The 24,378-nt window shown below is 32.8% G+C and overlaps 1 protein-coding gene across 1 annotated transcript; it reads left to right on the top strand.

Annotated features, from left to right (window-relative positions):
• The first annotated feature begins 4,435 nt into the window (after positions 1 to 4,435).
• On the top strand, positions 4,436 to 5,128 carry LOC130891473 (craniofacial development protein 2-like). Its single transcript, XM_057796255.1, has one exon. It carries the CDS (start codon positions 4,436 to 4,438, stop codon positions 5,126 to 5,128), a length of 693 nt encoding a protein of 230 aa, XP_057652238.1.
• The last annotated feature ends 19,250 nt before the right edge of the window (positions 5,129 to 24,378 follow it).

The following is a 24,378-nucleotide window of genomic DNA, read 5'->3' as shown; positions in this document are numbered from 1 at the left end:
TTTTCCATCTTACCACACTTTACTGATTATTATACAATAAATATTTATTGATTATTGAAACATAAATTCTTGAAATAAAGCAACCAATTGAAACTATCCAAATTTTTTTCCATTGTTAGTATATTTAATCATTAAAAACGGTTTATTTCCCAACTATAATTATAGTTATATTCCTCAACGCAATTATATTTAATTATACTGGTTAGATGGTGTTCCCTAACCCAGCAGCCAAGAAATAATTGATGATTTTTCTTATACTTATAATTTAATTAATAGGTTTATGGCTGATCGTGTTCCTCTTAGCGGTTGAAATGTTAAGAAGCAATGCCGACGGTAATATATTATCATTATGAAAGATACAACAACTGATAAAGATACGTGCTTCAAAATTAAATAAGTGTTGAAAGTGAAGAATTAAATCAAATTATACTAGTAAAAACACATAATTAAACGAATGAATTTGATACATAAAATGCAACAAAAACAAATCATTCGAATCATTCGAATATAATAACATAGCTTCATATGAAATATTTTTCCAAAAGAAATTAAAACTATTCAAAAATTTGATCATTTTGGAAATAATGATACTTTTTGTTAACAAATTAAAAGTAGCGCATTCAATGATGAACATCAGAGATTTGAGACAACTGAAAATAATGACACAAGACTGCTATTGCATATTGTTTTTTATACATTTTCTTATAGATTTTGATGTCTTAAAACCGAAAAAACTATTTAAAAAATTTTATCACTTTAATGTTTTCTACAATACCAAATCTTATATTTTTATCAATCTAATTAAATCAAAATTATAATTTAGTGAAAGGGAACATAAAGAAATTCTGGTATTAGGTAGATGTTTGCACTTATGTCGTGCCTAAACTGATTTAATTAAATCAGTAACATACTCCCACATACAAAGTCGGATGGATACTAAACAGGACTATTCATTATTCCCTTTCAGTTCTACAGGTCCTCATCGTATTTTGCATGACATTTACAGTGCGTAGACTCCTTCTTTGTGTCCTAATTCAATGGGAGATTCCAGGAGGTCTTCCTTTTTTGTGAAGGGTCCTATCCGATGAATATACACCTTTGTCGTCGCGGTTGTCAAGAAGTGGTAGCATGTGTGTACGTATCGCTGCCTCGGGTAAAACATTTATAATCTTCTTTGGCGAGAGAAACTTTACTCCTAGTAGTCCTTCGGCTATATCTATCTCCGATGTATAACTCTGCACTTGCTTATGTGTTACTATGTTGGAGGGCATTATTTATATATGAAATGTAGTAGAGTAGCATAGAGTAGTTTCAATAAATTTACTTATTATATTGAATTTGCTATATTGGTTTCTAGGCTGTGTCATTCTTAATGAATATTATATAGAGAGAGAAAAGAGGGATGCTTCATTGTCAAAAAATTGTTACAATTTGTAGACAAAAACTATGAAACAAACATAAAAATAACTAAATGAAGATACAAATGAAATAAAATTCCAAAAAACAGGAGAAAAAACAAAGTATAACAAAATTATAGATAATACTAGTAGCAAAAATTACACCCGAATGCTGCATGCCCGGAATTAAATATTATTATTAGAATAGTCGTTTACAAAGTAAAAAGCACTTTCCAGTTAATATGCCCACAAATTATTGCGGACTGCGGAGAAAAATGATATCGATTTGATTTCAATTGACAAGTGATTGTGCATTTTTTTGCATTGTAAAATATTGAGCACTTAACTAATTTTGAAAGTGGAGTAGGTAGGTGAAGGTCGTGCAACGTTCTTTCTGAAATTGGAGGAGCGTGCTTACGAATTAGGCAAACGGATTCAAAAATAAATAAGGAAGGAAGAGTCAGAATTTTTAATCTTCTAAAGAAGTCTCGGCAGTGAAGTCTGCTGTTCAGTCAGAGTAAATATCTAACAGCTCTCTTTTGTAGTTTAGATTCGCATAAAATGAGTCGCACTACACGTAGCCCAGAAGGTAACGGAATATCGGAGATGAGGGCATAATAAACTGTTAAAAAGTTGGATAAGTTCATTTCTTTGGAAACTTATCTCAGCGTAGAATAGGAGGAACTCCCATTTCAAGGAATTGTTCGCAACAAGCATTAAGAATTTCACAGATTCAATGACGTCAATGGTGATGTTATTTGATAAAATAAGCTGCAATGTATTTTTAAATGATGATGAAGAAACAAAATAGGGCCTGGTACTGAGCCTTGGGGCTCTCCACATTCTATTGGCTTGCAAGATAACATCGTTGTATCAATCCTGACAAGCTGACTTCTGTTGGTAAGGTATGACTAAAACCATGCGAAAGGTGTTCCCCTGTAGTATTTCAATCTGTTAATTGAAATCGAAGACTTACAAAATCACCTTGTATAGTTGCAAACTATATAATCTTAGCGTATTCCTATTTTATATGAAAGTTGTAATTAATGCACATTGTTTACGGGTTACTAAAACCATACGGCTTTCTATAACCTCCATGTAGGGTTTGTATGTACGAAATTTGTGGCTCTTCTTTGTGTAAGTGATAAATTAAATTTCACTCCAAGCTTACTTTTCCAAGCAATTAGTGTGCATTACTGATGCAGATGTTTGTGCAAAAAAGAAATGCAGATATTAAAATATCTTTGGAAATTCAATTTACGTGAACGTCATGAATCTTTATGCTATTGAAAAAGTACTGGAAGAAATTATGTCGCCCTTGAAGAGATTATAGCGACCTGTCGTTAAGGTTATAATAAAGATCCATAATTCATTTGTTTTTATTACTTTCAAAAAAGCTTTATTATATTTCCCATAAATTTCAGTCTCAAAATCTCATTGTTTTGTTCTCAAATATTACTGACTAATTTTATAATTTAGGTAATCCAACATTATGAAATATCAGGAATTTTTAATACAACTAGATTTGTTGATTGTCGATTTACGTGACAATCGTCATCTTATTAATCTTTCTCCAATTGAGAAAGCAACAAATAACCAGATAGATTATTTTGATTATTATGGTTTACAAAAGAATTGACAGAAAAAAACTTCAAACATCAGAGCTATTATATTATGATTAAAATTCTATATATGAGCTTTCTTTTCAAAAGATTGTCTACTTTTCTATAAACATATGTAATATCCTTTTGCATATGAATCCATATAAATTTTAACGATTTGTTAAATTAGAATAATTTGTTGCCAATTCTGTTCAATATGTGTTTCTGCAAGTGTATAATAATAAATTTATCACTTTTTGTAAGACCGTATAAACCGTATATGTCAGTAATACCGGGGTCATTTCGTATATGATGAGATGCGAAGGAATTAGTAACAGTCCTAAAAGATTGCAACACGAACTTGGTGTACATTGAATCTAAAAGAGGAGGAGAGACATGTTGGTAGAACTTAATATCCAGTTACTGCTGGAAACATTGAGAAACTGAGATATATGATCGAAGAGGATTCGAGATGCACCTTTTAAATGGTTGAGGCAACTCTTGGTGCTGATTCCGCAATAGTAAGCACAATTTTATATGATCGCTTCACGTAAAATGATTGTCACTAATTGGATCAAAGCGGTTGTGCTTGAAATCACAGTTACACCAAACTGCTACAGTACAAAATGTTCACATGCAGTTTCTGAGTTAGTTGATAATCACAGGTTAATGCAGCTCCACGAAAATGTATCGTTATACACTGCACATCATATACTTAGTTGAATTCTCACATAGAAATAACATAACTCTGATTGAACATACGTAGTAGGAGATAGATAAAGCAATTCATCAATTTCTTAATAAATATAAATAAAAGCTGCTCACATACCAAGCGAGGAAAAGATTCGTTTCTTCCCGTGGTTAGTTTTATGCCCAATGCAATAAGGAAAAAACGCATTGTTCTCTCAGAGTACATATTTATTTCTACTATACCTCTACAAGCTCTCTCGGGGGTTTTCACCTTGGCGTGGTGAGAGGGCTCAGTAACTTTCAATATCCAGGGAGCGATGCCGGCGGTAGCATAGCTACTGGTAGGGCCACCCTTGCCGGTAAGGTATCGAAGAGATGAAAGTGAAGCTAAGAAAACCCACAACGGTGAGGCGTCTGACCCAGAGTGGGCGGCTTCAAACAGCGTCTGTATCTCCATGTTAGGAGCGGCTGAAATACACACTCGCCAACACGCAATGGCAAGCGTGGCGTTTTATTTTGCCAAAAAACCCTCAAAGTTATGTCGAGTTTTAAAACAATTACGGAACGACCCCAGGCAAGTAGGATAGATCGTCCAAAATCTTGTGCTGAAGAAACTTCAGTCAGTCCCATGGATTCTGGGGGGGGGGGGACAAAAAACCGACAAGCAAATCAAGTAGAAACACTAAGATCTTTAAAATCATAACCTACAATGTAAGAACATTATCGTCAAGTAGTAAACTTCTAGAAATGGAAGAGGAGATTAAGGACATAAGCTGGGATATAATCGGTTTATGTGAAACAAGAAGAAAAGAAGAACAACTTCTTAAATTGAAGTCCGGACATCTCTTTTATCAAAATGAAAATCCCAACAGCCCTGACGGTGGTATAGGATTCTTAATAAACAAACGACTTGAAAAATCAATAGTCACTCTAAAGACTATATCAGACAGAGTGGCATATATAACACTTTCCATAAGTAAAAGGTATGAAATTAAAATTATTCAATTATACGCTCCTACGACAGCCCACACAGATGAGGAAGTTGACATCTTCTATGGTGACATAGAAATAGCACTTAAAGAGAATCGATGCTACTATACTTTTATTATGGGGGACTTTAACGCCAAAATTGGAAAACAAACAGATATGTCGGAGGTGGCAATTGGAAGCTTTGGAATAGATGGTCGAAATGAGAGAGGACAGACATTGATAGATTTCCTGCACAATCAAAAGTTATATGTAATGAACAGCTTCTTTCAAAAGAAATTGCATAGACGATGTACTTGGGTAAACCCAAATGGAAGAACAAAAAATGAAATAGACTTTTTTATCACGACGGGGAAAAGATTTGTCACAGATGTTACAGTTCTAAATAAATTCGGTATAGGGAGTGATCATAGAGCTGTAAGAGCAACTGTAAGAATAAACGCCAGAAATTAACGACAAAAAATGATAAGAAAGAAACAACAAATAAAGTGGGAGACCCCAAAAGATATTGATGCGTATAATACTTTCTTAACTGAATCCCTGAACACGAACCAGTCACTAGACATAAACATATTAAATGAAGAAATCACTGGAACAATATTAAAAGCACAACAAAAATACTGTAAAAGAGATGGAGATAAAGAAGAAAAATAAGCAAAAATACAAAAGATCTAATTAGACAAAGAAGACTTCTAGTAGAACAACAAAAGGAAGATACAAGCGAAATAAGAGCACTAAATAAGACTATTTCAAAAGAAATACGGAAAGATTTAAGGAAATATAACACAGAAAAAACCAGACAAGTAATCGAAGAAAATAAAAGTATGAAGGTGCTTAGAAGGAGACTAGCTGATGGGAAAAAAGAAATCGTCAAACTCAAGGATAACAACAAAAAAGAAACAAACAATAGGAGAGAATTGGTAAAAATTGTAGAAGAATTCTACAAGGAACTATATAGGAGCAGAAGAGAAGAATTAAATATCACAGAAAATAAAATGAAAGTCGTAAACCAAGGTTCAGAACTTGTACCCGAAATAACAATTGAAGAGTCAAAAAATGCCCTAACGGAAATGAAAAACAAGAAAGCGGCAGGAGAAGACCAAATTGTGATAGAAGCTGTCAAAGTTGGGGGTGAGAAACTTTTAAAAGAAATAATGTCCCTCTTCAATCTATGTCTACAAAAGGGGAAAATCCCGGAAAAGTGGAGAAATGCGACGATAATTCTCATCCACAAAAAAGGGGATATAACGAACCTTGAAAACGATAGACCTATGAGCTTGCTTTCTCACCTTTATAAATGGTTCACTAAGATCGTAACGAAACGCTTGGAACGAAAGTTAGACTTTTATCAGCCCAGAGAACAGGCGGGGTTCAGAATAGGGTATGGAACAAACGACCATTTGCAAACGATTAAGATACTGATAGAAAAATCCATAGAATATAATAGGCCCCTCGTAATGATATTTGTCGATTTTAGAAAGGCGTTTGACACAGTTGAACTTCCAGCAATTTTATCAGCCCTGCAACAATGTAGGATAGACTACAGATACGCAAAGCTCATTAAACACATATATGAAAACGCAACTCTAAATGTAAATCTCCACGAACCAACAAATAAGATACATGTAGGACGCGGGATTAGACAAGGAGACACTATCTCTCCTAAGCTCTTCACATGTGTGTTGAAATACTCTTTCAAAAAATTTAACTGGGAAGGGAAAGGTATAAATATCGACGGTGAGTATCTAAACCACCTGCGTTTCGCAGACGATATCGTCATAATCACCGACAATATGCAAGACGCTCGGCAGATGGGCACGGATTTGAAAAGAACCACAATGAATGTTGGCCTAGAAATAAATCTAGACAAAACCAAATTTATGACAAATCTGGTAACAAATGATAACATAATTATCGATGGAGGTGAGATAGCGCAAGTATATAACTATAAATATCTAGGCCATGAAGTGAGGATAGGAAGAGATAACCAAACGTGTGAGATAAAGCGTCGAATACAGTTAGGATGGATAGCTTTTGGCAAGTTGAGTAATACCTTGAAATCAGACTTACCAATAAGCCTAAAGAGAAAAGTATATGAGCAGTGTGCTATACCTGTGATGTCCTATGGGGCAGAGACGCTTACCCTCACGAGACAAACTGCAGGAAAGATGAGAGTGGCGCAACGGACAATGTTGGGAATTACGAGAAGGGATAGAATTACAAATGAGAACATAAGAAGAAGAACAAACGTTAAGGACATTATTGAAATTATAGCCCAAAAGAAATGGAAATGGGCAGGCCATGTAGCCCGAATGACGGATAATAGATGGACGAAAAGAATATTGGAGTGGAGGCCAAGAATGGATAAGAGAAGTAGAGGCAGGCCGCCAACAAGATGGAGTGACGATGTAAAGAAAATTGTAGGAAATTGGATCCATACAGCTCAAGATAGAGATAGATGGTTTAAACTAGAGGAGGCCTATATCCAGCAGTGGATGGAAGATGGCTGATAGATGATGATGATGACCTCTACAAGAAATTTTTGGAACCACCCGCCAACTGGGTCATTGCTATTAACACCCACAAGTCAAATAAGTTTATGCTTGGTATCATTAATAACACATTACCCATTTTACAATGCTATTATAAATTTTTAGCAAAAAATGTAGCTAATTTTTAGGCGTTTTCAAATTTTGAAAAAGAAAAATTTGAAAATGGGTCATTTATTAAAAACAGCTTGAAATTTTCTTGTGTCCTCTATATAGTATATAGTAAATTACATGACGAGCGTGGTTGGTGATATTTAACACACGATTGGGAAATCGCGCCAGGATATTTATCACTATCCAGCGAGTTATGTACAATATTTTCCCCACAACGTAATATACTTTATTCATTCATTTAATTTTTTTAGCCTCTTCTGCTATAGTTGGCAGCGTACATTCTACCAATAATTCATCTTGGTCAAAAAATGAAATTAAATCGCCAGGACTTCTTTCTAATAATCCATGTCTTTAGAAATACCTACCAAGTGTTCTGAATCTTCTGAAGAAATTCATAATTTCGCTTTTCATATCATAACTAAAACTGCTTCTACACGCATTTTTGCGTTTTAAGCTTATTCAGAAAGCTTGAGAATTCAATTTCTTCTCTTATTCCCAAACTTACGTTTGTTGCAAAGTAATTCATTGCAAATTTTAGACGTTTTCTGACATTTCGAGAAAAGTTAACAGGTGGTTACAGTCGCAGCACACTTTGTAGTACCCACCAAAAAAATGAACTACATCGTCTATCGTATTAGTGCTTATTTATACGCCGTAATTGTAACCAATAATCTAATGAATTGAATAATCGATGATTTCGAGAAATAATTCATTCATCAAATCTATTTTTTAACGAACGTCAAATTTTTCAACGATGTTTGTTGAGCTTAAGCCCTATAAGAAGGAAGATTTGTTATCAGTACCGCTCGACCAGACTTTGAACTTTGTTTATAATATTTGATACCGACAACATTTTCAAAACAAATGAATACCTTTACGAGGCAATAAACATGGGAAAGTAAATGGATAGCGATATAAAATTCAATAAATAGAATTCACTCACTTTTCTATTATTAAATGATTGCAGGAAAATCACCATAAAACATTTCTCTTCAACTATGTTTATTATATCGATTATTTTGTTATTACTCTACATTTAAAGGGCACGTCGAACTAAATAAACATGATTTATTTTAATTAATTTTCATCAACAAAAATTTTTAGTAGGTTCATCATAAAACAAAACCGCAGTAATGAGATCTGTTCAATCAATTATTGAACACCTATTTTTAAACAAATGCATTGCCAACATTGCCAAAGATTAATTTTAGAAACTGTCACACCAGTTGAAATTATTTGCAATACGTAAACCAAAAAGGGATTTCCATCGTTATTTCATAACAAGGTTGTAGTTGATTGTCTGTTCAATACCTAGATAAAAAGTTATCATGAATCAGGCAAATATTTTTTTTGTTAACATTTTTTCATTGATCGAAACAGTGCTGAGAGTTTTCTTTGGTGTGTGTCTTTGGAAGCTCTACGGTTTTTTGCTTTGACGCTTTCATCGACTCAAATTGGGTCCCTTTCGAAGCAGATCTTTTTCCAACCTTTCAAGAAACCCGTTGATTCAAGAGCTTTTGGTCAGGATTTTTTGGCACCAACTTCGCACAGACTTTTGTCATGTGTAATTCCTCGTGTAAAATATTTATAATCGCTTCTTCATCGGCGCTCACAGCCCCGGCAATCATCCGGATGCACATTTGACAATTTTCACTCAGATTTTGGTTGATTTTGGTCACTGTTTCCGGAGTTTAACCAGTCACAGAGCGATCTGGGCACTGGTCATTTTCAGTGCTCTCTTGGCCCTCATTAAAGTGCTTACACCACTCAAAAACATGTGCACAGGATGGAGAATTGTCCCCATAGACCTCTTGTAACAATTAATAGCACTCAGACGAAGTTTTTGACAATTTGACGATAAATTTGAGATATATACGTTGCTCCTGTTTTCCGTTACATATGGTTTTCGATACGAGAAAGAAACATATTTGTTTCAAATCGCTACTGCACAAATATTATAATAGTGATGGAAACGTATTTTGGGACTGCATAGACAAGATATCTAGATACACAACGCACTACTCGTTTGTTACCCCACCCGTCTAGGGCGCCCTGTAGCCAGACACTGTAAATGTTTACTGATCTATATTATAAAAGAAAAGTGTTGGTTAATTGTATTAAATTTGTAGTTATTTCAGATTTGCTCTTCGTATTGATATCCAGTTTAGACTGTCTGGCTATCCCGGGCCGGTTTTATGGGCAACATAATAGGAAATTTGAAAGTATGTCCAAAACATTTCAGCTTGCAATTTCTTAAGTTTTTCGATAAAATACCAGACCTCCTAGTAGGACAGTCAAAAGGTATAAATTGACCACTGCACAGTAATATTTTATCTTTCGGTAACTTTTCACTTCTTAGACCTTATTTTTGATTATTAAACTTTACAGATAATGCAGCTTACAGATTTTGTTGCGTAGAGGACGAAACCTGTATCCACAGTTTTTCGAAGTGTAAGATAGTAGAAAACTTCAGAGCATTACACCTGGGAATGTATGAAATAGAAGAAAAAGATTTCTGGCAGCTGCAGTCATCCCACATTCTAAGAGAATATCACCGCAATTATTGAGGAGCACAATAGATCCTTTGGGTCGCAATGTATAAGATATTCTGGTATATAGGTACCTACAGGTATTTATCTATACTATGTTTATTCTGCATTTTTTCGAATGGAATAAAAAAACTGTCGTTTGTCTCATCTTAGTATCCAAACAAATCATATAAAAAAAACGATGGTTGATGCAACTCCATTAAATTATTTCCACGAAAAATTTGGATTTGATATATGCCGCCAAAAGCAGAAAGGAACTGTTGTATGTACGTTTAGTACTGCTAATGACCTAACATATGGCGCTGAAAAGGGAGCTCGTGATGTCATTCAGAGGATGTGGTTGATCTATGGTGACATCTTTTGCTGCACACAGTTTGCAAAATTTTATCAATATTTCAGATTCATGGAAAAATATTTCACCATATTTTCTTTCTCTCAGATCGTTTTCTATCAATCAGTACAAAGATTAGTTACTATAATTCATTTAACTTTCATCATCAAAGACTTTGTTTTGTAGATATTAAGATTTTGATCTAAAATTTCTTCAGAATAATCTGAATAATTATCATGATAGTAATATAGGTGAATGAGAAAAGTAAACTTCTAATAACTGTAGTGTAGATATTTCTAAAACTCGGTCAACTGGATACGATTATCACACTCTACATTACACCAAAACGTATATTATTCCCTCGACTCACAATACCCTAATAAATCTTATTGGTTAGTGACCCATTATAATACATTTTCTCACACAATACCCTTTTCCAAGTTCTTTCAACATAATTTTTGTTCTTCCTGACTAGTTGAGAGACAGGCTTAAGTTGTTGCATTTTTTATTTCATTACTTTATTTACAGATATAAACAAAAAAGTAATTAAGATTTTAGAATATTTAGAATATTTTACGTATTATTAATAACGATTCTTTGCATGATTGATTTCACCCTGAACCAAACCAAGAGAAACAACATGAAGCTAAATAAATAAATATTCACATTCTATCATTTTCATAAACCTGGCCATAATATTATAGATAATTTTGTTTGAAAGTCAACAAATATAACATCACTCAATTAGCCTTGTGACTAACTAAGAGAAAGACACTTCTTTGTCAAAAATCGTTTTTATTCATCAACATAATTTTCTTCAAGAGCAATATAATGATTCTAAAGCTTCTTTAACTTCTCAATGCCGTGCTTGTAGAAGAATTTATCTTTTGCCTCAAAATAGGCTTCAGTTTCAACAAATGATTCTTTATTTGAGCAGAATGTCTTGCTGGCGAATAGCCAGTAGTCACTGGTAGCCAGATCTGGACTATAAAGTGAATGAGGAAGCAGCTCGAAGTATAATTTGTTCAATTTAAGCATCGTTGCCATGGGCTTGACAATCAGTGCATTGTCGTGGTGAAACATATGCTGTGATCCTCCCATTTTACCCGATCCTGTATATTTACTGCGGATTTTTTTTTTAATTAGGTATCCATTGTTTTTTTTAATAACTTGTTCGAAGAAATAGACTTTTTCCGAAAATCCCTATATTTTTTCAGGCGTTGAAAAAGTAGATTTAATGAAATCTATATAATACCATAGATTTATATACATATACATATTAATTTTTTGTTTTAAAATTTCTTCAGAATAATCTGAATAATTATCATGATAAGCAATTAAGGTGAGTGAGAAAAGTGAACATCTAATAACTGTAGTGTAGATATTTCTAAAACTTGCTTCCGATTTTTTTTAATTGAATGACTTTTCGTTCTCTTGAATTTTTGTTTTCCAAATATTTCAATATTTGATTCATCTATCCGCATTATGAACTTGTATAACTTAGGATCTTCTTTTGTAGAAAGACAAGCTCTCAATATTGAGTATTCAGACCAAAGTAATGAGGGTTTAATATCTTTCGATCTTTTCGAAAAATATGCAAGAAGCACTTTTTCTGTAAGATTTACAACTTTGTCATCGATGCACTACTCCTTAAAAGGATTATAACGAGTTTTATTATAGTTTTCGTGATTTACTAGGTGATAAGTTGTATTTGCTATTGCACTAACTTCTGGTGGGGTCCCAACAAATTTTTCTTCATCCTTATTATCTATTTTTCCAATAATATCACTCGTTTTTAAACTATGTTTAATTGTCAAAATTAATTTTAGACCGACATTTCTAGAAATACAGATTTGCATTATCCAAATCACAGTGGAAAGACTTAATATTTCGCTCATTTGAATGTTTATGTTTGTCTTGATCAGAAACCTCTATACTATAATGACAGATGATTGCAATAAAGATCCACTTTTTCCAGTAAAATAGTTCAATAAAGTTTTGTTTATTGCATGAACGTAGAAAAGACAATGTGTAGTGTTCCGGATTATTATTTCTATTGCTCTTACTAAAAGTGTAAATATTTAAAATTTTTCAGCAAAATACCTGGATTTCCACTATTCTTTCAATGAACTACATAATGAATTTCCGGTGAAAAAGCTAATATTATAATTAAGTCGTAAAACTAAATTCTGCTGATACGAATTTTATGGTTTAAAAGCATGGGCGTTTCATGAAATTTGTTTTTGCGTGAAAAAGGTAGCCTAATAATTCACAGCCTTCCTTAACCCAAAAATTTAATAAAAGAAATGAAATAAGAATATCTTCAAAGTTTGTGGAAAATAATACAAAATAGAGAAAACATGGGAGGAAACAATCTTGATAGTTCTTTTATGCCTTTGAAATTGGACCTCAAGAAAAAACTTTACAATTTATATCAACACTTTATCTATCTAATGTCACTGAATTACTTTTATATTGAATACACAGGATGCAAACTATGAATACAGCTCTTAATACCACTCTGCAACTTAATCTATCAAATTTTTTTGATGAGGTCAGAGATTTCATGGATTCTCTAATTAAATTTCACATGTTATCTTTTGAATACGAACTCTACATCTGTATATTCTTCAAAATAATTTGGCTTGATTGTTGATTTGTGAATACCAATTACTTCTTTTTCTCAATTTACCCCGTTTTTTAAATAATTGGACTCTCCGCCGCTATATTTTAGTACACAACATCGTCATCATCATCAGAATCAAATATAGGTACGTTTCTGTCAGCAATTCTCAAGTATAATAGATTTTTTCAAAAAGTCTGCAAGATTGTCTACTTCCGCAAAAGATTAGGTTATTAGCAAGTAACAGTAATATATTTATCTGTAATATATCCTATTAATTTCAGAAGGTTAAGTTATTCCTAGAATAAGGTTACCCACACACACACCCACACACACATACACGTGCGCGCGAGAAAGCCCTTCCCTCTAAGCATCTAAGCAAAGAAAGACATCCCACCAACCTCCTGTCATTTCGACAGGTTCTCATCCGCATTCGCGACACAGTTTCGCGCGTAGTCTCCTTCTTTTCCCCTGAGTTCTATGGGAGATTCTGGGACGTCTTATCTTTTTGTTGAGAGTTAGCCTGGTAACTAACGGCAGAACAAGTAATCATATTTTCATACAAACAATACCTACTGGTGATTTTAGTGTTTGGGATCTTTGGGTATATTGTAGAGATGATTTAATATATTCGAGTGTAGATGATGTGGAAGATAATGGGCGTTTTATTACTGCGTTTTTGAGAGATGGAAAAAATGATATGACTAGTAGTTTTACCATTACCAATGAGGTACTTTCTAGACCTGTGCACTTCACCGTAAATATGCAGATATTTGGCTAAAGAGTAGGCCGAAATCTTAGGTGTTACGCCCAACATGTTATGTACCATACCAACAGCGCTATTCCAGAACTTCTTGCAAAATACCTGAAACCTAAAAACCCCGAAGAATATAGAGGGTATGGGCTAAGGACTTTTTCGACAACCATGTTGGTGGAAATCGGCGGTGACTTGCTCACCTTGAAAAGACACACTGGATAACGCGGAAGGATACATAGAAGAGTTCATCCAAAAAAAACATATAGTAAAACTGTTTAACCCTTCTTGCTTGCAAAATACAAGCTCTGCGACATATCTACGAACCGTCTGCTTCAACATCTTTAGTTCTAAAGAAGTGACAGAACTTCTGCAATAATACAAATTGTACAATAAATGCTACTATCAATATCAAAAATTCCTTAATATACTTATGATGTTGTTATTTTCAGAAAAGTGTTGAAAAAATCATTTCTTATAATTAAATCTCTAAATGCGAAAAATTTTCCTTGCGCTGTTCTGAAAATTTCACCTTTATGTCTCTGTAAATGCAGATGAGAACAGAGTGTTATAACCTATGTCAAAAGTATATAAAATTGTATCTCTTTCTTGGCTTTTATAGTTACAGAAATACAAAATACGTGTCACAGGCTGAGGGGATGAGGACAAATGAAATTGCCGCTGCCAGAACCAAAGCAATATACTAAACACTTTCTTAAAAATACTAACAACAACATATTATGAATATTGGGGGAGATTATCAGTTCATCTTTTATGCAGTAATACAATCAACACAAACAATAAAGGATCTTAGGATATGTTAGTTCAAATTGCAATTTCTTTTATTCAACAGAAGAAAATTGTTGTAGATAAATTATAGTACGTTATACGTGTTCTAAGCTCTTTACAAAAATCGCTGCGTAGCTTCGTGTGTAACCTGTTTAACCTCATGTCTAATGAGTTACTTACAACTCTTATTTTCATACGAAAATATCAATATTTCAACTTTTGTGAAAACATGTGATCTTTCTGGGAAAACCATTGGGAATTATCATTTTATTATAAGTAGAGTGTGATAATTCGAGCATAAATTGTAAATGTAAGATCTTATGTTTTTGATTCTTTATTTGGCTTTAACTAATCCACGCCCTTTTTCTTCATGTCCACTAATGCATCCAGATTTTCAAGTCTCAATAATATATTTTCTTGCCGTGAAATTGGCATATTTCATAAGCATTCATTGTCTAAGCATCAATCTACAATTTTCACTGTTTCCTATCCAGTCCATTCCATTTTTAGTTACCAGTTGAAAAAACTTAACAAAGCAATGAGCCACAAGACTAACTCTTCACGTAACCTCAAATGGATAGAGAATAGACGTTTACCTGCGACCAATTGTTATGGATGATGCTCCAAGGTTAACCAGTTTTGCGCCTACTACTCGATTCGGCAAACTGTATACATAAAGCGAATAGGAGGCAAATGTCAACTGAATCGTCCCGTATAAACCAAGCCTGACATAGTGTTCGTAAAATTAAGCTTCATGTTATTGCTTTTTAGTAACAATAATAGAACAACATCATTTTTTCAATCCCACTCAACTATCCTTAGAGAAGCCGTAATATAAAAATCGCTTTGTTCGCGGTAGATATCCTGTTATGCGTTCGCGGTGCTAATGAAACATGTTCAGGATGTAAAATCCTGTTTTCGTGTAGCACAGATTACTTGTCCCGAACTTGTTCTGAATACGTCCAATGTATACTCGGATAAGGGTAAGGATTTTTAATCTGGCGCATGTGCATTCGTCCTTTTTGTGATATTTGACACGAATTAGCATCTAAACGTTTTCTACGTTTTTGTATTTCAAAAACACAGTGGGTAGTTGACTTCATATTTACAAATATTAAGAATAAACCTTCAACCAGTTGAATATATACATTTTATTCTCCTAGCTAGTTTTGAATTCAAATCAAATTTTGAATACAAAATACAGAAAACATTCGAAATGTGTCCAAATTATCTATCACGAACTAAGCTAATTATTTATCTACGCTACTGTACCACACCGAGAACATTCTTGGATTTTCTACTAAGTCCAATTAGTAGGATTGGTGGAACAAGTTTATTTTCAGGGGATGCAGAAGTGAACGTGACCGCAAAATGAGGAACAAAAGGTTGTCAGTCAGGATGTTCTTTCATCGTATTATTTATGATGCAACGTGCTTTTACCAAGAAACTTGTAGAAAGTACCTGGATAAATATTTAATTTATTACATTCTTTATATTGGAAACCATGAGATAGATACTATAGAAGCTGTAAAATATTGTAATAGTTGTATTGATGGAATTCTGAAAGATATTATTTCGTATATTGCATACATAATTTAATCGCCTTTCGATAGCAAAACAAATATAGAATAAATGATTCAAAAAAGATTTTTTCTATTTCTTAGGATCAGTTATTTCCTTTTGTAATTGTACAAGGATGTAATCTATTGTCAAGAGAATTATTACATTGACTTGAATATTTTCATGATTCGTATAATTCGAACGCCATATTTCTATACTTTTGGCTTTGATTTTGTAACAGCAAAATGTATCATTTATTAATATCCAATATGAAATGTGAAACTTCAGTTGAAACACAGGTGAAATAAAATATAAACGAAACATACATACATACAGCAATTTTCGTTCATCAACTATTCCATAATTTAATTACCACGCTGTTTTAGTCGGTGGAAAACTGATAATATGTCAGATTGCAAACTTCAGAGAAATTTATATTTTGTGAAAAATTTAATTTTTGACCAATCTGATCGGCACTAGTCGCTAAAAAGCAATATAAGTTGGAATAATATTCAAATGAATCAAAGTCTTCACACCTACACCTGAATAAGAAATCAACCTGTTACTATATTAAATTATAAAAATTCTAACAATACAATAGTGGAAAAATCCGATCTTCTATAGTTGATAGTATTTCATTGCGCTAACATAAATCCGAGACGTAATATAATAAAAGCCCGACCAATCCATTTCAATAATTAACCCTTTCTATTATTCTCGTTGTCTGATTACCGCCTGCCACTTCACCCCTTTTGGCCCCTAACCGTGTTGACCGATCTTTCAAATAACATCCATGATAATCAGTATTCACTACATGTATAATTTTTTATAGTAACATATAAATCATTGAATACCTTTATTTTATTTGGACTGAACCGCTCCAACCAGCAGCTGGTTAAAGAACAAAGATAATCCAGATACGGATTTTTGTAGATGATATAGAATTTAAATTATCGAAATGTTCGGCATGAATTTAATAACAAAGCTTCTGATATTTGGAAAGTAATAATAAAATCCGCATTTTGAATCCTTGTTAATATTATATATTCATAACTAAAATAATGATTATTTTTCTGTTTAAAGCACGCGACGCCCGTGAATTTGTCTAGCAAGGCCTTTAGATCAAGTTTGAGTGCAATAAACAGTTTTTGCACGAGTTGCATTCAGCATTTTTTCTACGTTCATGAAAAAAGGTTTTATTTATTTAGGTGCAGGAAAATAAGAAGCGTAATTTAAGAGCAAATATTTAATTATTAATCAACACTATCGGTTAATACTGAGAAACCTGGGAACTAGTAATTGGGAATCATTTCATTTAAACATTATTTCTATAATTAATATTAAAAGTAAAAGTACAAATGTTTGCAATATTCAATATCAATATTTCTTAGTTAATTATTTCGATTTCTTGATTTGTAACTTCTTAGTACTAGTACATGGTATTTGTACATTATCATTTTCTTCAGCTTGAAATATTTGTTTTGCAGCATTGGATTTATTTCCGAGTGCAGTGAAATCTTCTTTTGTAGAAAGGCAAGCTCTCACTATTGAGTACTGAGACCAACGTGATGACGGTTTAATATGTTTTCGAAAATTATGCAAGAAGCACTTCTGATGAGGTCCCAGCAAATTCTTGTTCGTCACCATAATCCATTTTCCCAATAATATCACTCATTTTTAAACTTTTCTCAGAATTAATTTTTGACTGAATTTCTAGTACTGCAGAGTTGCATAATCCAAATCATAGTAGTCGTGATCGCGTATGTTTGAGGCTTTTACGTTTGTGTTTATAAATTGTAATTATATGGCATTTCAGAAAAAAGACATTTTCTAGTAATTTCCTAATCTAGTACATGATAAATATGATTGATAATAAAATAAAATCCGCAATTTCTTGATAAGTATTACAATCTCACAGAAAAAGGACTAAATATTTCGCTCATTTTTGTGTTTGTCTTGATTACAAACTTGTGTACTATAATGACAGATGAGTGCAATAAATATTTATTGCTCTAGTGCAATGGAGATCCAATTTTTCTAGTAAATATAGTTCAATCATATTCTGTTTATTGCATGAACGTAGAAAAAATATTTTATAGATTATAGAGGATTCTGTTGACACTTCTGTCTTCACTCATTAGTTGATCACCTCAACTATTGTTTATCTCTGATATTTCGGAGATGTTTGTATGAAACATTGTGAAAGATTTTACGATTATTTAATCAGAATATTCATTTGAAACGTATCACTCAGTTATTCTAACCGAGTGGGACAATTTGTAGGTTGGTTTTTGATCAAATTCATCCCTAAAGTGGGAGCGGCAAAAATTCCTGAACTCTTTAAACAAAATGGAAGGTGAATAGTGACTCACTTCAAACTTATTAAATTAAAGTTCCATAATCAGTAAATACTTTTTTATATTGGAAAACTAATGAAAAGTAATAAGTAATATTATTTTCTAGCAATAAGTCTGTTCTCATATTTCTTTCTAAGATTTCGAAGACCTTCTGCCTGAAGCTAATTACAAGTAAATTTCATAATATTCTAAGTATTGAGGTTGTGTTTCATGAACAATATATTCCAAAATCCCCCATACAAACTCGGGTAATTGTGGAGGTTATTCTTGAAAACAAATAAGATAATTTTGTGAAATCACATCAAATACGGAATAAATTTAAGCATAGCTTATCAATTAGATGAACTATTTTTTTAAATACCCATCGATTAAAACATACATTCATCAATGAAGCAAATATTGAACAAAATATTATGGTAATTATTCCAACCTTTCTCACGAAATCATCAATCAATTCGCGTATATGGTTCAAATTATTTTTTCAATATCCCAAGAGGTATCTGTCGTATAAATCACACTGCAAAGGCTCTGCATAATCTAGAACACGACCAATATCTTGTCTCCGTGTTATCCTGAAGATTATATCATATTAGAATCTCCAAAGTCTATGTGGTTTATATATGGGGAATTGAGAAATTATTTTTTGGTCCAATTTGACCGGACTACTATTAATATTTCTAATTTGAAGCTACTTCATCAAACAAATTTTTTGTATAAGAGATTTGTATTAATGTTTCTAATTTTCTTATTTTTCAAACATTTCCATTTCAAATGATGAATTAACATCTTCAAATAAACAATGTTCAAATATTTTACCAGATTATACCGACAAAAAACAAAATGTATGTTGGTATTTATTTCGTTCATTTGAATTTTTTCAATCAGTTTGTTCGTCGTAATCGAAATATTCCGAACGAAACTGACTCACCTGTGATTAATGACTACTAGTTTAATTCTGATCGAATGAATATTTCAAAGTCTTGTAATACGTCTGATTCATTTATCGAACCGAAACCGTGAATAGAAAAACGAATTCTGGCATTTGTACAAGTCTCTAGAATATATTTCAATTTATTTATTGTACTTAATACAAAATTCCAATAGAGGTAAATCCAATTATTGAATACATATGGTAGAGACTTTGAACTTTATACATTTATTGGTAGTTAAAACCATCTGGATTCACAATAAATCGAGTGTTTATCATTTTCACGTGAAAAATAGTTGAAAACTCAGGTAAAAGTTATGTAAATATCAACGATCCATTCCATAAAGTAAATTGTATTTAGTTCTTTGCTTTTAAACTAGCTAATACGTGAACTAATGAGTATGCAATGTATTGCTGCAAGGTGACGGCCTATCACTTAATGCCGAACAAAAAATCGCTTACATTAAAAATTCAATCGAATGTTAGTTTATCTTTGAAAGGAGTGTGAATGAATTTTTCCGTCACTTTATAAAATAAAAGAATTCAACCATGGATATCATTCGAGGAACATACTCAAGAAAGCAGACATTGTTTTCTTTAGCCAATAAAATCAGAACCATAATTTTTTTAGATTCTAAAAGTGTAATCTCCAATGATTATTCATATTGAGGATATAACAATAACCGGAGTATTATGTTGTTTTGCTAACACATTTTAATACTGAAAAAGACCGTATTGGATCGAGAAAACTCATGCTAATTAACCACGAAATTTTTGCAAAAAAATTTTCTCAATTGCTTTCCTGCCTCATCCACCATCTTCACTAGACCTGTTTTCCTTTCTGTTCTTAATCTGGACAATATGGGAATCAATTACATACAAATAAAGAGGTTATGCCATGGTCGAACGCTAAATCATACTTTTAAATGTTAGGGAAAAATTGTAAAACCGCTGAAGTAAGTATTGAGAGGAGATTATGTCAGAAAATATTTTTTGAACTACACTCGTATTGAATCTGTAGAATATCGACATAAATTTACTTTTTGAAAGCGTCGTCCTTTTATTATGCGGTTATTGAGAGTTTGAAATTCAAATTTAGCATGAAATAAAATCTGCTTTCAAATATTTCTAGGTTTGTTCAAACTTTGAAAAAATGTCAGAACAGATGAATTTCTAACAGAATTTTCATAGTTGTTTTAAGTATGGCAATGGGATTTTAAAAGTGTCAATCTCAAAAATAATCGTCTAAAAATTTTAACAAGCTTTATGGTATGTATACAGTAAATTATGTTATCTAGAGTAATCACCAGTTTTTGAAGGAATAAAAAACTTGAATGGTTCTTGTGACGGATGGTTATCAACAAATTATTATCATAATCGTGATTTCTGAAATGGTTTCTTGTATAAAAGAATAAATATACTAATGCTGCTACTAGAGACATCAGAAAAAATCATTGGGAATAGACCGTCAGTGTAGGACAAATTAGATAAAAGAATTTCAAAAACCTCGTTTTGTTTCGAACAATGTACATGGTCGTGAGAATCTTATCAAAAATTGCGTTGTCGAATTAATTGTTCTAGGTCATAGTCTGATGGAGAAGAGGCAATAACTTTGAAAACGCTCTCATATACGTATATGGTGTATCACAAAAGATGTGTTCAGCGACTAATAAAAAATTTCTAATTTTATTGTAATGGAATGGAAATAGAATAAAGGTGATGTAGTTCGATATTAACAGTTTTCAAAAATTCCACACAGTGGTTAAATGAGGACGCAGGTTTACAGCATCGGTTATGTAAATTAGTTTATCAAAATTCCTTATTGATCCTTTTAAAACACAAATACAAGACGATGATATGATGAAAATCATGTGGTGGAACATTTTCTCACTACCATGCTCGTTTCTCTAGATAAAGGATGGTCGGCTATACCGTTTGGCCACCTGAGCTGGCCGACTTAATTCCTATATATGTTTTTATGTCAAAAATTTTTGCTACAACAATAGAAATATCAAGAGAATTTAGAAAAGCACATTTAAGTTCAGGTGATTATCTAGTTTACCTATTAAAATTTTTCAAATTGAGCAGTTTTCTAAATCCATCACATTAATCCAAGTAGTTTTCTCATAATTATTTTCTTGAAATTAAAACAGAATTGCATTGAAAATAGTAGCAGTTATATAATAATAATGGGAAATGTTTAAGTAGTTCTGGGTGCTAGAAGAGAGAGGAAAGAAGTTTGGATCTTACTTCAAGAGTTTGAAGTTGTCTTATTTTGTCAGTTTCTTCAGATATAAAGAAAATGTCGTTTGAGACAACTGGTATATTAGTTTCCTACTATGTTATCCAATTACTTCGAGAGATAAATGAATGTGAAAAGAATAATGATCTTGGTATCACAAAATTGAATTCTACCAGTAGATTCGACTTGATTGACTAATGGATGGGTTAAGAGTGTAGGTTTTGTTTGATGTGGCTTGGTTGACAAAAGTTCAGGTCACGTTTGTCAATCGACTAATGTTTTTTTCTGCTCAAGAAGCATGGATTATATTTCTTTATGCTTGTATGTATGCCAGAAATATTACACAGTTGTTACCAGTGTTTAAGTCGAAGTGATATTCCAAGATTCTGGGACCCGTCAGATTAGATTCAACTGATAAAGTAATATAAATACTAGATATTTTCAATAAAGCAAACTTGTGTTATACGACATTAAAATATTCATAATTTTGGCGTCAAACGAACGTCACGAAGGAAAAGTTTCCAGAAAATAGGGTAAAGAATTTTAAGTTGAATTGGAATGTCACCAACAGTCGAACAAACAGAAATTCTATTTCGATCAGAAAAGTTCACTTTAAGAGATAAGCCGGTCACAGAAATGTTTGATTTGAAAGTTGTTTGCACAGGGTGTGTAGAAATTTGCCAGCGGGCAGCGACATTTTCTATCAGTTACAGATACAACAAAGATTGTTTCAGATTGATTGATTATATTTTATTACAAACGCTGCACTGCTTAGAAAATAATGTAATAAAATTAGCCGAAGTCAAGGAAAATGAATAATTAACTTTGGATTAGAGCAAAATGAGTGATCTTAAAAACAAAATTATGGTCACAAAAACGACGCGACGTAAGCATATCCGCCGAAGAAATTCTGCAAAATACCTTTCGATGAATAGAGACACTTTGTGTCTATTTTTCATATATTTATATACCTTTTGTGGAGGTTAATTAATTTGTTATCAGTCGAAACGACACGGGGATATCCAGAAGAGTACAATTTGAATGGATATCTTTTTATGCTGTCACATCTTTTCACTGTCTCTCTGATTCTGCCAGGATTAATAAGAAATCCGAATCACTTAGGCCTTACCATTACAAACCATCGCAGAATTTGCTTTGGACGCGAAGGTTGTAGGAGAGAGAATACTGTAGTTCATAAAAACATAAGATGAGCTGTAAATGAGACTTCCTTCAAATCAGTCAAGATTTGAGAATTCGTAATGTTTCTAGAAATGGGGTTCTTATGGGGATAGATTCTAACGTGAAGTTACTCCATTGTCTATACTCTGAAATCATTCTATATACGATATATTTCATAGAACTGCTTTCAAATGATTCTAACTATATAAATCAGCTTTTGATATAAGCAACGAATTTGAAAAAAGAGTTGTTGAATAACAATTACGAGTCATAAAGGAACTGTTAACCTCCTATTCATCATATCCCAATTTCTAATGTTAGTGCTTCAAAATTGTTTTCTTCTTTTAAATTGACATCCAATTTACATATAATCATTCTTAACGAATAGTTATTTGTATGCCAAGGCCTGAAAGTCGCGGTGTACACAACATTTTTGAGACGCATAAGATGCAAAACTCTTTCAATTACACTGAGGAAAAAAAATAAATAATAGAGAATTATAAACATTTTCTTCATACTTTTTTCTGGCGAAACCACTTCATAAAGAGCTCGTACTGTTTTTCGAACATTGCCCGAGATTTATCCGGCAACGAATTAAGAACGGCCGCATTCCTTTCTTCGGAGAGATCAGGTGGCGTGGATTCGAGTTACTCTTCAACGCTGATATTTTCTTTTTCATGATCATTCCTTGTTATTCATTAATTTAGAAAAAACTTTGGATAAAACAAATAATTTCAGAAAATTAAAAATTTAAGGTTATGCAAAATCATCGAAGTGAAACTGTCAACTGTCAACATTGAAGTGGCTAGATTCACATATAAGGAAGTTAAAGCTGTCTACTCCAGAGTATCCCGAAAGTGTTTTGCAATACGGAGCTGTCACTACATGGAACACTTAAAACGCAATTTTCAGTATGTAAATGAATACGAACAACTTTCAGATGGCGTCGTCTAAAATAGTTATTCTCCTAACAAGTGCGGAAAGTGATACTTTCCCGCACGCGACTGCAGTTGTCCCGACGCGGAGCGGAGTTCGGGCAAGCGGTCAAGTGCGGGAAAGACACTTTACGCATGAGTTAGGAACATTATTTTTTCTACGACCGTATATACAAAAAAGTATACCAACCCATTTTTCAAAAATTATTTGATTCCAACAAACATAATACAAAATTTTAACTAAAAACTATTAATTATTATAAATATTAATATTGAAAACACAATTTGTTGTATTCTGTAGACTAGTAAGAATTGCCGGCCCAGTGGAGTTATTTGGTTTCAACTGGAAGGTAGATGACGTCGGTGAGGATGGCATCGGTTGAAGGTCGCATAAAGATGACGATGACGGTGACGGCAACAGTTTTAAGTCATTTGTTGAACAGAGAAACTTTTTACCATCGAATAGCGGGACCATAATGTATTAGATTTCAAAACCTTACTTAGGTCTGAAAAATACGCCAGAAATACCTCTTCCTTATAAGTTTTGGCCCCTTTCTACTTACACCATATAACAAAATGGTCATATTGCTTCTCATACTTTAGTCTGAATTTGGCAGGTAACAGCTCGGAATTAGCTTCATTACAGCCTTCAAAATGGCTTCGGGAAGTTCTTCGTCGGATGAATCCATTAATATTATTGTATCGGATTCGGTTTAATGTGGTTTAATTTAGAAGAAGATTGTTCTTATTCGGTTACTTCCAAGACCTTTTCAACAACTTTGACGTTTTAGTA

Source organism: Diorhabda carinulata, chromosome 3, assembly GCF_026250575.1.
Source record: "Diorhabda carinulata isolate Delta chromosome 3, icDioCari1.1, whole genome shotgun sequence".
Taxonomy (NCBI): Eukaryota; Metazoa; Arthropoda; class Insecta; order Coleoptera; family Chrysomelidae; genus Diorhabda; species Diorhabda carinulata.
The sequence above is the reverse complement of the archived record's forward strand: the minus strand, read 5'-3'. Positions and strand labels throughout refer to the sequence as shown.

Bases quoted from the DNA above. Each gene is read 5' to 3' on its own strand.
- LOC130891473 (XM_057796255.1), top strand. From the start codon at position 4,436: ATGGAAGAGGAGATTAAGGACATAAGCTGGGATATAATCGGTTTATGT.